Source organism: Crinia signifera, chromosome 2 (assembly GCF_055691185.1).
Source record: "Crinia signifera chromosome 2, ASM5569118v1, whole genome shotgun sequence".
NCBI lineage: Eukaryota > Metazoa > Chordata > Amphibia > Anura > Myobatrachidae > Crinia > Crinia signifera.
This window is the reverse complement of record NC_139218.1, coordinates 379,636,000-379,652,098: the sequence shown is the minus strand read 5'-3', so window position 1 is coordinate 379,652,098 and position 16,099 is coordinate 379,636,000. Positions and strand designations below refer to the sequence as shown.

Genomic DNA, 16,099 nt, shown 5'->3' with positions numbered 1-16,099 from the left:
TGTGTTTAAGCGTACTTCCCAACCTTGGTCGGAAAGACGGGACAGATCCCACAAATTAAGACTTTGCTGCCAAATTATGTGTCTGATATGTTTCAGCTGAATTTGAAAGATTCTGTTCTTATATCCCCCCCCCCATCACCAGCCAAATGTGGACGAGTTGCATTTTCTTCTCGTACTGTAATTATGCTAAGCTCTCTGTATCATTTGGTAATGGTCAAAGTTGTTTACAGATATGCTAATTATTTTAGGCCTCAGTGATTGGTCAGAAATCTCTTTTACTGGTGTATACAGTATATACAGTACTTTAAAATAGCAAGAGATGTGTAATAACGTATAGCTTAATGAAATCTTATGGACAGGAGCAGGGATTAAAGTGGTCCTGAAGAGGTGATGGAATCAATTTTCCTCTGCTGCCTAATTAAACATTCCTTCCACCAATAGGCAGATACTGGGCCACTGGTGCGGTTTTGCAACCCCCCTGGCACACTATAATGCTTTTCTTTTAGAATTATTGGGCAGGGCCAAAGTGGAGGTTGAACTAGTTCCACCTCACCAATAAAGGTGGAGGAAGTCAGTTCCACCCCATCCCTGAAGGCCCCCCCCCCCCCCCACACACACACACACACACACACACTTTAACCGCTCTTAGCCTCATCTGGCTGCACACAATCAGCCTTCCAGAACTGAAACCATGTACTATAAAGAGAATACACTACTCTGCAAAGGGGATTTTCCCATTGTATTTATGGCAGCGTTTTCAGAGGACCAACCTACTGCCAGCAATGTTTCTAGCAGTCTACTGCTGTTTGTGTGGCTGGAATTACAGGTGGTAGAACACCAAGAGATGACAGCAACAACATTTTTCCCATGGAACACTTCTTGATAAGACACTCTCCTAGATAAGCTCTCCGTTAAAACACAGGCAAATGGTTGATAAGGTATAATCTGCAGTCCTCTGATAAAGGGCCACAGAGCAGGTGCTTAAAATAATTCTTCCATCACTGGGTCCTTTTGGTAAAAATACCACCCCTGCAAGAGGAGCGCACACTTTGGAGCCGGAATGTAAGAAGGGCTTGGAAATGCCAGGTTACCGCTCCAAAGTCAGCACTCTACTCCAAGAAGATGTCCACAACTCTAGTACGGAATGTTAGGAGTAGGTCTAAAACACTTGTAAGGCAGTCTAGGCAGGCAACTGGGGTCTGGTGGACCCTAAGTGGTCCATTGCCTTATTTACAAAGGCATGCATTCTTTTTAAATATCCTACTAACGCATTCTCAGGGGGAATTCCTATTAGTTGTAGTGAATTATCCTATAAACCCCATATTATACCCTATTTATAGGGGATTATGCTTTGTGTGCCACGCAGAGCCCCCGATAAGCAGACCCGATGTTGCAGCGATGAAACATTGGTCCGTGGACTTATCCAAGATCCCATCCAATAGCTGACCGCATGGCAGAAACAGACTACAATAGCATGGCCAGCTAATACCATTGGGCTAAAATTGCTATATACGTCCATTTTTGACATGCTCTGAACTAGCAATGGCAATAGGAACCCCCCACCCCACCCCCCTTCCCCCCAGCCTACATGCTTCACCAAATTAGATGTTCCGGTAGCCTGGTCTGGACTGATCCTGCATTATCAGGGATGGTCCTCAATAAAGACAAACTAGTTAGTTGGTTCATGTGGCAGATGAGTTGCGAGAGGTGGTGGTGGCGGTGGGAGTATGGCTTGTTGGGGCAGCAAAGACATCAGATGAGTCTTTTACATGGGGCCACAGAATCTGTGAGCAGAGGTTAGCTAACAGATGTGTTGGGCAGGTATAATCATATTGCCTGGGGCGCTATGGGTTCTTAATCCTGCCGTGATTAGCAGAACAGGGCTCGCGCTCCTATGTTTCACTGTGCTGGTCCGCATCAAACCGTTGATTAGTATACCAGTAAAAACACCAAGAAGCAACAAACTTTGTTTTCCTGTATAGACTAAAACTGATAGTGAGCAGATTCCTACACCAGACAAGCACATCAAGAGGCAAAAATGCAAATATTTACTGGCAATTGTTCTAAAAGAACAAAGCAATTTTTACTTGAGTAAAGTTCTACTTGATTTGACAGAGAAGTTATAGCCTGAAGCCGAAGCTTTTTTTTTTTTTTTTTTCATTTTTACCAGCCACCTCTGTCTGAACTTTCTGTGTTAGCAGTTTAATCAAAAAGAAGCCTGTATCATCAAGATATATTCTTACTGATGCTATTAAAATGACATTTCTGTAGACTTTCCATTTTTTTAAAAGACGTTTTTCTCACAAAGTGATATATAGTTCAAAAGGAGACCTGGTGGATCTGACAGAAGTTTAAAAGCTACAGAATGTGTCTTGAAAATACACCTTAATTGCAAGGCGGTAGAACGCTAAGGTTGTGTCGCGCTCCTTGGAAAACTTTCGCTGAAGCCTTTATTAAAGTTTGCTCATATTTTTCAGAGACCCATCTTTTCTGCCGGAGATCCATCAAAGACATTTTATATTGGAAGTTTAGGCGTTTGCAAATAACACTAAGCCCCCTGTCACTGACACAATCACCAAACACTCACAACTGGTAATATTACTTTTAAATGTATTTAAATAACAATTAATGCTTACAGTAATTCTCAATAATGTCTATGGCTTATGGGCATTGGTACACTTGTACGTTGGTGCACTTTCTGAAATTGTCAGACCCGGGTCTTACTATCCTGGAATGACTCCCTGTGTTTAAGTGCAGATTTAATACTCTTAGGACAATGACCTTCGTTAGGTTGAAGTATTGGTAACATTACAGATGTAGCCATGTTCCTCTTTGATGTGATACAGCACTGTGCCCTGGCTGTAACTGTTTGCTGCCGGCCGTATCGCAGCAAAGAGGAGTATGGCTACATCTGTATATCACTCAGCGTTCTTTCTGCTTTGCATCGCTTTCCCAATGGACTTGTTTGTTATTCTTCTGAAGACCCTGGTAGCCTTCAGGTGGCATGCACTATGAATCTCTTGCACTGGTGCATGCGGCTGCACAGCTGATAACGTCAAATCACTAAAAGTCGCCATCTGACTCAGTATGCGTAATGCACCTTGAGCTTAAAATAGTTTGTACTGGCTGAATACCCTTGCTTCGCTATGGGATGAGGATGGTAACGTAGAATTATAGAACAGAGCAGGTCATGTAGCCAAGCCAGGCAGACGATGGTCAGCGTTCACCAGGCTCCGGCAGTGGAGGAGGCGGGCAAGGGAAAGGAGGGGAGTGGCACCTCCCAGATCCGCGAGCGGTGCAAAGAAGGGGAGTGGCACATCCAGAGGCGTGAGCCGCCCACCCAGTCAGTCGTCCTGTGTCACCTGTTGGCGTACCTCCATGCGCACACAGGCAATGCCATTGTCATGACAATATCGATTTATAAATACCCTTTTAGCAGTCATCTGAACTCATGAGAAGCCGTTTCAGCTTTTCGGGCCGTAGAATAAGAGGGAAAATGGCAAATTGCTGATTTGCGTATTTTTTGCGATTTCCATGGATGGACAGTGACCATATTTTAGCAAGTACCTAGGACCTACGGAGAAGCTACCTGCCAAGTTTCAAGGTTGTAGGCCTTGTGGTTTAAGAGATTTTGTGATGAGTCAGTCTTGGATTTTGCCTTATATACAGTATATAGAGTAGAGACTATGCAGCGATGTATTGTACTTGTGATCCAAGTGTTGTGCAATAAATACATTCTTTTGCGTATCTGTAATGGATGCCACATAGTACACAGACAACGGTCCCCAAACTTGGCTCCTGAGTTAACCCTACCCCTGCCAGCGATCATCTTTAACAGGCAATGAGGGTTAAATTGACATTTATATTTTATATTATTTATTTACATTTATATTTTTGTCTCCGGCCCTCTCAGAAAGTCATAAATGAGCCTCTCTGTTGGCTTGGCCTAATGTGTTATTTGCAGTTCGGAACAAGAATAAAGGCTGTGTGAGTGCTGGGGATAACAGGGGACAACAGAAACTTGGCCATTAGACCTCCCGTTGGCCGCGAGTGAAATGTTTCTTATTAATATGAGCGACAACAGATGATCTGGCTGCATGTTTTGGCAGCATGAAAATGTTGCACGTAGCAATGGCAGAATCCTGCTCATGGCCGAAGTCTTCCAGAGTTTTTGTGTTTTTCTTGTTTTATTTTTGTAATGGGAGAACATTTTTGTGTATAGTTCGACTTTTACTTTTCTCGCACCATTAAATAGCGTCTTCTCGCTTCTTTGTATGCAATGCTTTTTGGCAAATTCTCTTGCACGGACAGATTGTCAGAAAAAAAAAATATCATTGCAGTCAGTAAATGTACTCACAGTCAGTAAAGAGTATTTGCAAGGGCTGGCAAGCTTGACTAGACTGCAGCTTTCAGCATGAATCCGTCATCCACAGACACTGAGTCGAATCCAGGAGAGTCTGGGCACTGTCCAGCAGCTTCGAAAGTGCAAGATATCCAGTCAACGGAACTACGATGAAGAGATCGACCAAGTTATAGCCAACCACGCTTAGTCGAACCTGTCTAGTTTAATTTCATTACTCTCTCATTGACAACAACAATTTGTTGTCAATAGCCAATTTTGGAATGTGGGAGAAAATCAAATTATCCTGGAGGAAGGTCTTGTTGAAAACGGGACAACGTTCAGGCTCCACACAGACAGGCCCCGGTTGGAATCGAACCCATGATCCAAGCACTGTTGGGCAGCAGTGCTAACCGTTGCTGCACATTGTTGTTGTGTGTCATCTATAATGCCATGTCACATGTTTGATACATTATATATATATATATATATATATATATATATATATATATAGTAAATTAGAATCCTGTCCCAGTATTGTCTAAAAACTACAATAGATAATATGCAGTATGAATAGATAAGCTCCCCATCGCCATCTAGTAGTCATGACTGGTACTGCAGCTTCATTTTTAATTTCTTAGTAGCGTTTGGACAGTATTTGTTTGAGGGGATTTCTGCAACCTTATTGGTGACATTGCAAATAGAACTGAAGGGACCGTGTGCCTTTTTTGCAGATGACACAAAGGTTTGCAACAGCATAGACACACCCGGAGGGGTAAAACAAATGGGTGATGATCTACAGATGAAGCCAGGCTTATCGCTTGCATCAGCGAGGCACAGTGGGGCAATTGATGCGCAAGCCTCTCACATGCTCCCATGTCCATTGCCTGTATTGGGATGTGCGAGTTTCTCAGATGCACAAGCGCAACAACCGCCGGCAAGGCTTGTCAAATGGTCCATCGAGAGCAGGCTAGATGGCGCCATCTGTAGGTAGATTACAGGAATGGTCAAGAACCTGGTAGCTACAGCTTAATGCAAAAAACATGCAAAATCATGCACTTGGGTCTCAAATATCCAAAGTCTAAATATAGTATACAGTAAATGGTACTATAATGGAAACTACTGAGGAAGAGAGGGATCTAGGTGTCCCTATTTCAGGGGACTTACAGGCAGGTAGGCAATGTAACAAAGCAATGAAGAAGGCAAGTCAGATGCTTGGTTGCATAGGGAGAGGTATCAGCAGTAGAAAGAAAGAAGTAATAATGCCACTGTATAGGTCATTGGTACGACCTCATCTAGAGTACTGTGTTCAGTTCTGGAGGCCATATCTCCAGAAGGCTATGAACATATTAGAGAAGGTACAAAGAAGGGCAACTAAATGGTGCATGGCCTACATCACAAAACTTACCCGGAAAGACAAAAAATCTTAGTTCACAGAAAGGGTAGTGGACAAGTGGAATATCCTCCCATCAGAGGTGGTAGAGGCTGACAGGGGAACAATGTAAACATGCATGGGATAGACATAAGGATATTCTTACATATAAATAAGGATCAAATAGGGTTTAATGGTAAAGGGGGAGACAAGATGGGCCAACTGGTTCTTATCTGCCATCACATGCTACTGTATGTTATAAGGGGTCATTCTATAATTTGCATATTAGAGGCTGTAACCATAGCTACCAAACTAAACTCTAATAAGGCAGATTATTGGGATAACTTCTAAACTACAGCTAATGGGTTCCATGTTATATGAGTACGTATGTGTCGACCAAACATATTAAGTGGAAGTCACTTGTTTGTAATTGGAACCATCAGTTAATCATCTCCGTATGGGTCTCCTCCTGTCAGACACCTGTTTGCCCGGGACGCCGCAGTCTGGCTGGGAGCCCCGGCTGTACGTGTCTCAGGATCAGCGTTGTACAAGCGCTGCTGAGGTACATTATGCTGGAAGCTTCTGCGCTCCCCCCCAGACCTGGTAAATATTCAGGAGGTAGCGTCTGGGCTGCAGACATTTCTGTAACATACTGTAATTTGTTTATTTTAACACGTCTAAGCCGACGATCCTTTGGAATGTGTCACTGTTTTAAAAAATATTCCCCTTGCCAGCGACACCCCTGCCACTAAGCCCGCGACACAGGCTCAATTGCCAGACAGGGCCTGATGTGATGCTGCTACTGCTTCTGATTTAATTAGCACTACAGTGACTGGGAGGAAGGAGCCGGCGCCTTCCCTTCAGATCTCATTAGTGCGGGTGGTTTTCCCATGTACACCCAGATCACGCGGCCATTCGGAAGCTGCATCAGCAAAATGTGGAAATAAAGGAGCCAGCGGATGAGAGCTGTATTCTGTTTTATAGGAATTTAGCTCTGATTATAAGTGTTATCCTTTACAGATATCTGCTCATGCTCATTCTCTGTAGCCAAGTATCCGTGGATGATTCATACGCAGCCGCCTCGCCACTTGCGGCTAACTGGGTGGTATTGGGGCGTAGAGAATGCAGCTGGTCAGTTCACTAGGCAGGGCTTAAAGTGATCCCGGAGCAGTGGTGGAACTCCTTTCCCCTAACACCCCCCCATTAGGCAAAGCCTAGACCAGTGCCAGGGAATTTGGGCCCTACCACCCATTAAGGGATAATGGTCCCACAAGGAAGGGGTGTGGTCATACAATAGTAACTCTAATAGATATGACAACACACAGTAGCACAATCATATACACATTACACCGCATGTAGTTCCCTTGATTCATATTAAATCAGCAAGCAGGAGGAGGAGTTTGCAGGTGCACACTAAATATATATGCTAGACCTTTTAATAACTTTGCTATAGTGCATTGGAGGTTATTAGCATAATGATGGCCATTATTATCGGCATGTCCACCGCGTCCAGGTTACCTCAATAGGACAAGTCCCTAACACTACTCTGAGACAGGTCCAGGGCACAGGGCCCCCCAGGCCAGCCCAGCAGAACCACCCCATGGCATCACATTAGTGTGAAATTGAAGTGATAGTAAAAGGGATAGGGGGAATTATATGTGATAGGACTTACCAAGGTAAGAAGTAATAATAAATGTGAAGGGTGCTACATATATATTAAACAAACTAAAGGGGTGAAGGAAAGTGTACGATATGATGCCATGGAGCAGCCCAGCAACAGCAGCCCAAAGAGCCCAGCGCCCCAAACACAGTCCCACAGACTAACACTCAGCATATATGTATAGTAGGACTTACCCTCATAGTGCCAAGCTGAGGTGTGCAGTCTTGAATGTTGGGACTCCAACCTGATTAAAATCAAATTTGGGACAGGTGGGTGGGGTGCTAGTTAAGGAGGAAGGCGTCTCTAGTTCCTTCCAGTGTGTATGAATACACAATATATAGTACATAGGGGGAGGGGCCCTAAACTGCACACCCTGGACATATGAGGTGCTACCTGCTGAGACCTGTAGTGCAGCAAGCAGGAGGAGGAGTTTGCAGGTGCACACTAAATATAAATGCTAGACCTTTTAATAACTTTGCTATATTGCATTGGAGGTTATTAGCATAATGATGGCCATTATTATCGGCTTGTCCCATCATTATGCTAATAACCTCCAATGCAATATAGCAAAGTTATTAAAAGGTCTAGCATTTATATTTAGTGTGCACCTGCAAACTCCTCCTCCTGCTTGCTGCACTACAGGTCTCAGCAGGTAGCACCTCATATGTCCAGGGTGTGCAGTTTAGGGCCCCTCCCCCTATGTTCATATTAAATCATACAGTAATGCCCCTTATGCACATTATGCCTAAAGTTGTGCTGCTTATACAAATCTGTCCATGTCCATCAGCAGCTCCATGCCCTGTGTCCCTCCAGCAGCTTCCCCATCTCTGAGTCCTTCCAGCCCCTCTCACCCTGTCTTCAGCAAGCACAGAGCCTGCTCCTCTTAGCGGCGCTGCTTCACTTCAGCGGCGATGATGGCATGACATCACATACGCTGTGCCAGAAGAAGAAGTCGTTGGGACAGACTTTGCTGTTGGAATTACTGTCCAGGGCTGTGGTAGAGGTGGAACTCAGTTCCCACTACCATTAGAGGTGGTGGAACTCAGTTCCAGTGGCTTAACTACTGTAAGGCAACTACTGGGGGAGCAAGCGGCAGCAGGGTCTGTGTGGGCGCCGGGCACAGCAACACACGTCATGAGACTCATGCCACAAGGTAGTGCTCCTTTTGCAATAAGCATGTAACCCCTGGCAATGAGCATGTGACCGCATGTAACCCCTGGCAACAAGCATGTAACCCTTGGCAACGAGCAAGTAACCCCTGACATTTGCCGACAGGCGGTATTTCATGCCCTGCCATCCACTAGGATGGCAGGGCATGAAATAGACACTGTGTCCGAAGCATGGCGAGCAGTGGCGTAACAATGGCACCGCTGACCCCACAGGAGTAAGTGTGGGCGTTGGGGGTCTGCCGGGGCTATTGTTATGCTGCCGCCTGCAGGTACCTGCCTTATCCCGACGCTTGCTGCCACGTCTGTGGCCGGGAGTCAGGACCCAGGCAGATCTACTTGCCTGCGTTCCTGGCTCCTTAGGAAAAATGTCCCTCACAAAATGGCCGCTCATTTTTGAGAATGCTAGAGGAGGCGGCAGCAGGACGCAGACGAGTAGATCTGCTGGTCCCGGCCACAGATGCGGAAGGGGTAAGGCAGGGCGAAGGAGGGTCTTAACTTTACTGGAGGAGGGGCGAAAAATTTGTCGTTATGCCACTGATGGTGAGCACAGCAGTACCAATGTTGACTATGTCGACATTCGGGACAAAAACGTGAAAAACGCATGTCGACCTTTTCACTATCAACCTTCCCATTGTCGACCAATATCATGCGTCGATCTAAGCTGTGTCGATTGTCAGTGGCCGGCACAATGACCCGTATCCTGTCCAAGAGCTAGAAGCATGTTGTGCAGAAAAGTTATTTCCTGACAGGAGAATTTTACATTTTTGAATGAATTTTGTTAACTATGAGACTGCAAGCAATAGTTCTCCACTCACATACAGATCCATCTATGTCCATAGGTTTTTAGGAATATAGGACCTATTTCTGGGATAGACGTGTATGCGTCTGTTGCCTGTATTGCTTCTGCGACATTATACGAATACCCCTATGATACACTACCGTGGTGCAGAGTTGTGCGTCCGATGTGCAGGGATTAAGAAGTCCACTTTTGAATATCGTTGGCTGCACTTATAGCATTTGGTGTATTTTTTAGATTCGGTCGCACCATCAAAAGTTTTCTGGATTCGTATTAGGTATTTTAAAAATGGTAAAAAAAATTACTTGGGAATTTCAAGTGTTTTTTTCTTCTGCGCTTGGTAATCTCATTCCGTTATGTTCATTTGCTTTTTAGGAATAAATCGAAAAGTTGCCTATTACTTGGTTGATTCTGCAGAGGGGCACTTCACGGTGGACGAGCAATCGGGAATCATTGTCCTGGAGCAGCCTCTAGACCGGGAACTCCAATCTTCCTATAATATCACCGTGAAAGCATCAGACAGAAGCCCGGGCCAGTCACTCTCCTCGTTTGCCGTGGTTACGATCACCGTATTGGATGTTAACGATAATCCACCCATATTTGAAAGACGAGATTACATGGTCAGCGTTCCCGAGGATACCACCAAGGGAACTCAGGTCATATCTGTGTTTGCAGCAAGCAAAGATATTGGCACCAACGCGGAAATATCGTACAGCATCAGGACGGGAAATGAACACGGGAAATTCAAGATCAATTCTAAAACAGGTAAGAAGCGGCGCTGTGTTTTTCTTTGTGTCTTTGTGGGTTAGGAATTTAAAGATTATATTTATTCATTGAATTCTGCTTATTCTGCTTCAATCTGGGACTTGGCATAGCTTTCCAACAGAGAATTATGGGCCTGATTCGGGTCCCAACGTACAGATGTGTCATTGTACATCTCGCCTCCTTTCACATTAAATAGCTGTTCTAGACTATAGTGCTGCCTGGCTTTTCTGTGACTTTTTCCATTCAAATGCATTGTGAATATGACGCACAAGCAGCTTATGCTGATTAAAATAATATGGGGCATGTCTATATACTGTGTGTAACTGTCACTGTATCTGCATACGAAATGCTACATTACACTGTTTTACTGGAAAACACTGTAATGGTCCATTTCTTATGCAGTTACAGCTGCGGTCACACACAGAATATAGGATGCTGCATATCATTTCAATCAACAAAAGCTGCTTGTGCGTCTTCATTTTTTTTTAACAAGATGCATTTTAATGGAAAAAGTGGCGCACGAAGATGCCTGGGGCTACAGAGTCATATAGCGCTTGCACATTATGTACAAAGTGACATGTAGCGCATGGAGGATAGATGTATTTGGATACATCTGTAATTATTGTTGTCCGAGCCAAAAGTTGGACTTGTTTTACCTTGAACTTCTTAATAAGTCAACATCATACTGCATGGTCGACATGAATTAGGTTGACAAGTTTTGGGGTTTTTTCTTAGGTGTCATTCTTAGTTCCTTATTTTTCATCATTTAGCTGTATGGTAAATGATATAAAAGTTTGAAAAAATCCCTTGTGTTGACGCTGTAGAGGTGAATTAACTAGTAAAAGACAAAAAAAAAGAAAAAAGTATTCCTGTTTGGGGCACTCTGGGTCAGCTTAGTGTAAAGTGCTGAGTAATGTTGCTTACACATTAATGAAGCGTCCCAAGAAAAATAAACAGAAACATAACTTTTATTGTTTTGCATTTTTAAACAGCGAAATATTAAGAACACAAGTGAAAGTGATATTTTTGAAGAATAATTAAGTGCAGTACACCAATAATAAAATATATTAAGGACATCTGTGTCTAGAGTTTTGCTACTTACATATACCCCTTTTACACCAAAATTCCCAGATCCAACCCGGCATTTGGAACACAGATCCAAGACAGGTCGGATCCGGGATTTGCACCGTTTACACTGCGTTGCCTACCCGCAGTGTAAACAAGGGCGGAGCTTGGAGATGACATCATATCCAAGCGCCGGGACCGCCGACCACCGCGCTGGGGGCAAGCCCAGCGCAAAGGAAAGCTGCTGGGCTGCACCCAGCCCCAATTTGCGAGGTGAATGGATGCCGCACACAGGCACCACAGAGTACAGCAGACCGCAGCGGAGGCTGTGTGTGCCCCCCATCCAACCTGCGAACACTGTGGTCTGCAGGTTGGGCTTCCCCCATTGATGTAAATGGGAGCCGGATCGGATGACCCGGCATACCCATTTACACTGCCCTCTACCCAGATCCTAGCCATGTTCAATCCAGGTCAGGACCTGGGTAGAAGTTCTGTGTTCAGTGACACGGCTTGACCCATTTACACCACCACTGACCCGGGTTTTTGCTGTGGTGTAAAAGGGGTATAAGCAATTATGAGTTGGATTTAGGGCTAGTCTGTGATATAGATTCAATTCTATAGAGACATACACAAATTGAATTGATTGTGCTGATTTGATCGTAATAAATATTATCTGGTATTTCTAGCTCATAATTATACACTCTCTTTGATTCCTCATTAAAGAACCCCTTACATTCAGAAACACCACTGGATATTAATATACCTTTAACAAGAGTGTTACTTTAGTCTGTAACAGTGTTTCAACTTTAATAATGTATCCACTTGAACTCAGAAATCTCTCTATTTAAAATTCTAAATGCAGCCTAATATATTAGAGTGCCGTACAGCGCTGGTAATATTCCTTGTGAATATTAATAATTCTGGCTGTCATTCAAATTGGAAACACAAATACTGTAAGTGGAAAAAGTAAAGCGGGAGGGGGGGGGGGCATTTCTGGAGTGTTATAATATTTTTAATATTGACTAGTGAAATTTTAAGTTACTGCCATTATATACGTGGCTACTATTGTATTAATCCTCCGAATGCAGGGTGAAATAACTGTAACTGTACCAGCAGATGGCGCCCAATAAAGCTATTCAATTGTAGCTATGTTTGGTTGCAACCGGCTACCGGCACCTGCATTTCAACTTGCAAGTCGTGGGCGAAAAAGTGACCCATTTTAGTAATGATTTAGCAATTGTGCTCATTCATTTGGTTAGTGCGATCAAAAACATCAATTGAATATTCCCCCCCCTGCGATCTACCATCACTTTAGACGGGAGATTTGGGGGGTGATAACAATTGTATCTCCCCCCCCCCCCCCCCCTGTATGTGTGTCGACCATTAGCACTGCCTATTGACTGTTGACCTATTGATAGGCGATATATCATTCTGGACCCCTGGTACACCAGTGTCAACAGAGCGATCCAGAATATATTGTCTGTACATATCAGCAGTGTCGGTGGCTCTTGTTATGGGGATTGTGATGTCAAACTGCTTTCTAATTACAGGGGCAATTTTGGTGATCAACGGTCTGGACTATGAAAGCTCCAAACACTTTTACCTGGCGGTGGAGGCTAAAGATGGCGGCGCACCCCCACTCAGCGCGGTGGCGACAGTCAGCATCAACATTACCGATGTCAATGACAACGCACCGATATTCAGCCAGGAAGTCTATAGCGCTGTGATCAGTGAAGACGCCTCTGTTGGGGATTCGGTTATTATGGCAAGCTCCAGATTTAACCTACTCTATTATTTACGCTATATGTTTATTATATTATTGCCAATGCTTTTATTATTTCCTCTTCATATAAGTGGTGGGGGGGGATCTGCCGGTCCCCCGTCCAAGGTCACGCGGAAAAAAAACAATTATTGAAGCCTGTGGTTTACAACTGTCTCTGTGCCGTAATGAAACTTTTATTGACTCAACGAGTAAACACGCGGTAATCTTAGAGAGTAAACATTATTCTTTGGGCTTTAAAGGGCAGAAGATAATAAAAGACTCTAATAAGTGTTTGAAAAGCAGAATTATATTTACAGAGGTGCTAGTTACATTATTATCATAGTAGATCATATAAGAATAATAAAAATGTTTTACTTTAACCACTTTTTTTGACCAATCCGACATTTTAAGATGTCCTTATTTTTTTTTTATATAGCTCTTTTGTATTTATATTGTTTTTGTTCTCCATGTATATATGGCTTTCTGGTCCCTGTATACAGTATTTTTTTTATTTTGCTAGCACTGAATGTAAAAACACAGCGCTAACTCTGATTGAACTAACTATACAGTAGATTTAATTTACATGGACCTTTATGGCGGCAATAGCCAGGAGAGACCTGCCCCAGAAATCTCCACAGCTGCCTCATTACTGCCCTCTGCTGGGGAAAGATGATGCTGGTTTTTATGCCCACGTACGGATTGCCATCTCTGAGTAAACCATCAATAGGATGAAACCATTCATGACCGATGGTCATCACTGCTTTATTGCTCCCAGCCCCTAGAAGAAAAATAGAACATGGGGGAGCTTTGTGTCATGGATGGAGGAGAACTATTTGATCTCTGCCATCGATGGCAAAACAATCTAACATCGATTTACATCCATATGTCCAAGTGAGGAAGCAGCACTTCTGTAAGATCTAGGGATAATGTTAGGGAAATGGGGTGCTGGACGTGTTCCCGACGTCGGGATCCCGACTGTCAAAACGCCGACAGCCGGGTGCCCGACAGCCACCCACTATTTTCCCTCGTGGGGGACCACGACCCCCATAGAGGGAGAATAGAATAGGTGGCTCGCGCAGCAAGCCACCGTGCCCGCAGCGTGGCGAGCGCAGAGAGCCCGCAAGGGGCTTTTTGCGCTCGCCATGCTGTCTGACTCCGGGCAGTCCAGATCCCGACGTCAGGATAATGACTGTCGGACCTCTATACCACACCCAGGGAAATGTAAGGGGTAAGATTGAGACTAGACGTAGATTTGCATTAGACCCAGTGGATCTCCTGTGTGGCTTTTGTGCAGGGGCAGGTTCACTTTATAGATTCAGGAGCGATACATGGAAATTTGCAGTTTGAACAACAGCATTCTAAATTGTCCATACATCGCATGTACGGTGTGCCCTTTTGTTTACAGCACCATAGGGGCACAAAATACATATGAAGTCCTATTTTAATTCCTTTTTCTGGTGCCATCTAATGCCCCCCCCCCCCCCCCCCGCCTCTGTCTGGTGCCATCTAGTGCCCCCCCTGCCAAACCTCCATACTGACCGCAGAACGCTGCAGTCCGGAGGTTGGGTTGCCCCCCATTGCTGTAAAGGGGAGCATCGGATGTCCTGGCATACTCATTTGCACTGCCCACTACCCAGGTCCTGCCGGTGTTCTACCCTGGTCAGGACCTGGCTAGAAGTCCTGTGTAAAGGGACACGGTTTAACCCCTTTTACACCGCCGCTGACCCGGGTCCACGAGGGAAAAACCCATGTTTTTGCAGTAGTGTAAAAGGGGTATTAGTAAGCAATTTACGAAGAGCATCTACATCTCTTTCATGCATACAAAAACACAGAGGCAATTACACATACAAAAACACAGAGGCAATCACAGGGTAGCAGACTAGCTTTCGAAGCTTTTGCTTCAAGCAGGTGTAGCTAGTTTACTAACATGCGTGTTCTGTGGGCTGGCTGTATGTGAGCACTACTTCGTTGTCTCTTGTATGTCTGCGTTTTTATGCATTGTCTGGTTTCGCTGTAACACTTGATACTAATAACACAGATATAATGTACAGATTTATTCATTTATATTTTGCATTTTGCTTAAGGTGTTTGCTGAAGACCTAGACAGTCCTTCCAATGGCCACATCCGGTTTTCCATTGTTCACGGTGACCAGGATAACCAGTTTGCCGTTGATCCAATTTTAGGACTAATTAAGGTCAAGGATAAATTGGACCGAGAACGGGTACGGTGCCTATTTCATTATACCTAACATTCTCCTATGCTAATAAATAAGCCCCAGCCTACATTTTTTTTATTTTTTTTTATATTTTTTTATTGGAATAAAAATCAGGAATTTTAACATTGCATTGTAGGTAATCAGTTCTTGAAAATGTCTCCATTGTGAGACGAATAAAGGAATTCTATTCTATTCATTTTTTATTATATTATTTAAAGGTCTCTGGTTACTCGCTACTGATACAAGCAAGAGACAGCGGGTTCCCGTCTCAGTCATCCACTGTGACGGTCAATATCGATATCTCAGATGTCAACGACAACAGCCCCCAGTTTACACCGGCCAACTACACGGCAGTCATTCAGGTATGTTTGCATTGTGTCCCACTGTCATTCAGGTACATCTGCAGTGTCCTGCTTTCATTCAGGTACATCTGCACTGTGTCCTGCTGTCATTCAGGTACGTCTGCAGTGTCCTGCTGTCATTCAGGTATGTCTGCAGTGTCCTGATGTCATTCAGGTACGTCTGCAGTGTGTTCAGCTGTCATTCAGGTACGTCTGCAGTGTCCTGCTGTCATTCAGGTACGTCTGCAGTGTCCTGCTGTCATTCAGGTACGTCTGCAGTGTCCTGCTGTCATTCAGGTACGTCTGCAGTGTCCTGCTGTCATTCAGGTATGTCTGCAGTGTCCTGCTGTCATTCAGGTATGTCTGCAGTGTCCTGCTGTCATTCAGGTATGTCTGCAGTGTCCTGCTGTCATTCAGGTATGTCTGCAGTGTCCTGATGTCATTCAGGTATGTCTGCAGTGTCCTGATGTCATTCAGGTATGTCTGCAGTGTGTTCAGCTGTCATTCAGGTACGCCTGCAGCATCCTGCTGTCATTCAGGTATGTGTGCGCTCCTGCAGGTCGTTGGCAATATCCGCCGTCGTCTGTACAAGCGGGCCGACAGAGAATATCGCT

General features: G+C 44.4%; 1 protein-coding gene across 7 annotated transcripts in view; it reads left to right on the top strand.

The window, feature by feature from the left end:
- The window catches only part of FAT3 (FAT atypical cadherin 3), a 475,518-nt gene that overhangs the window by 408,461 nt on the left and 50,958 nt on the right, over positions 1–16,099 (top strand). For all 7 annotated transcript variants that reach the window (XM_083170147.1, XM_083170145.1, XM_083170150.1 and 4 more), the window contains 4 exons: positions 9,712–10,101; positions 12,717–12,931; positions 15,013–15,150; positions 15,363–15,506. In XM_083170147.1, the coding sequence (XP_083026273.1) occupies positions 9,712–10,101; positions 12,717–12,931; positions 15,013–15,150; positions 15,363–15,506 (887 nt within the window). The remainder of the gene's footprint in view (positions 1–9,711; positions 10,102–12,716; positions 12,932–15,012; positions 15,151–15,362; positions 15,507–16,099) is intronic.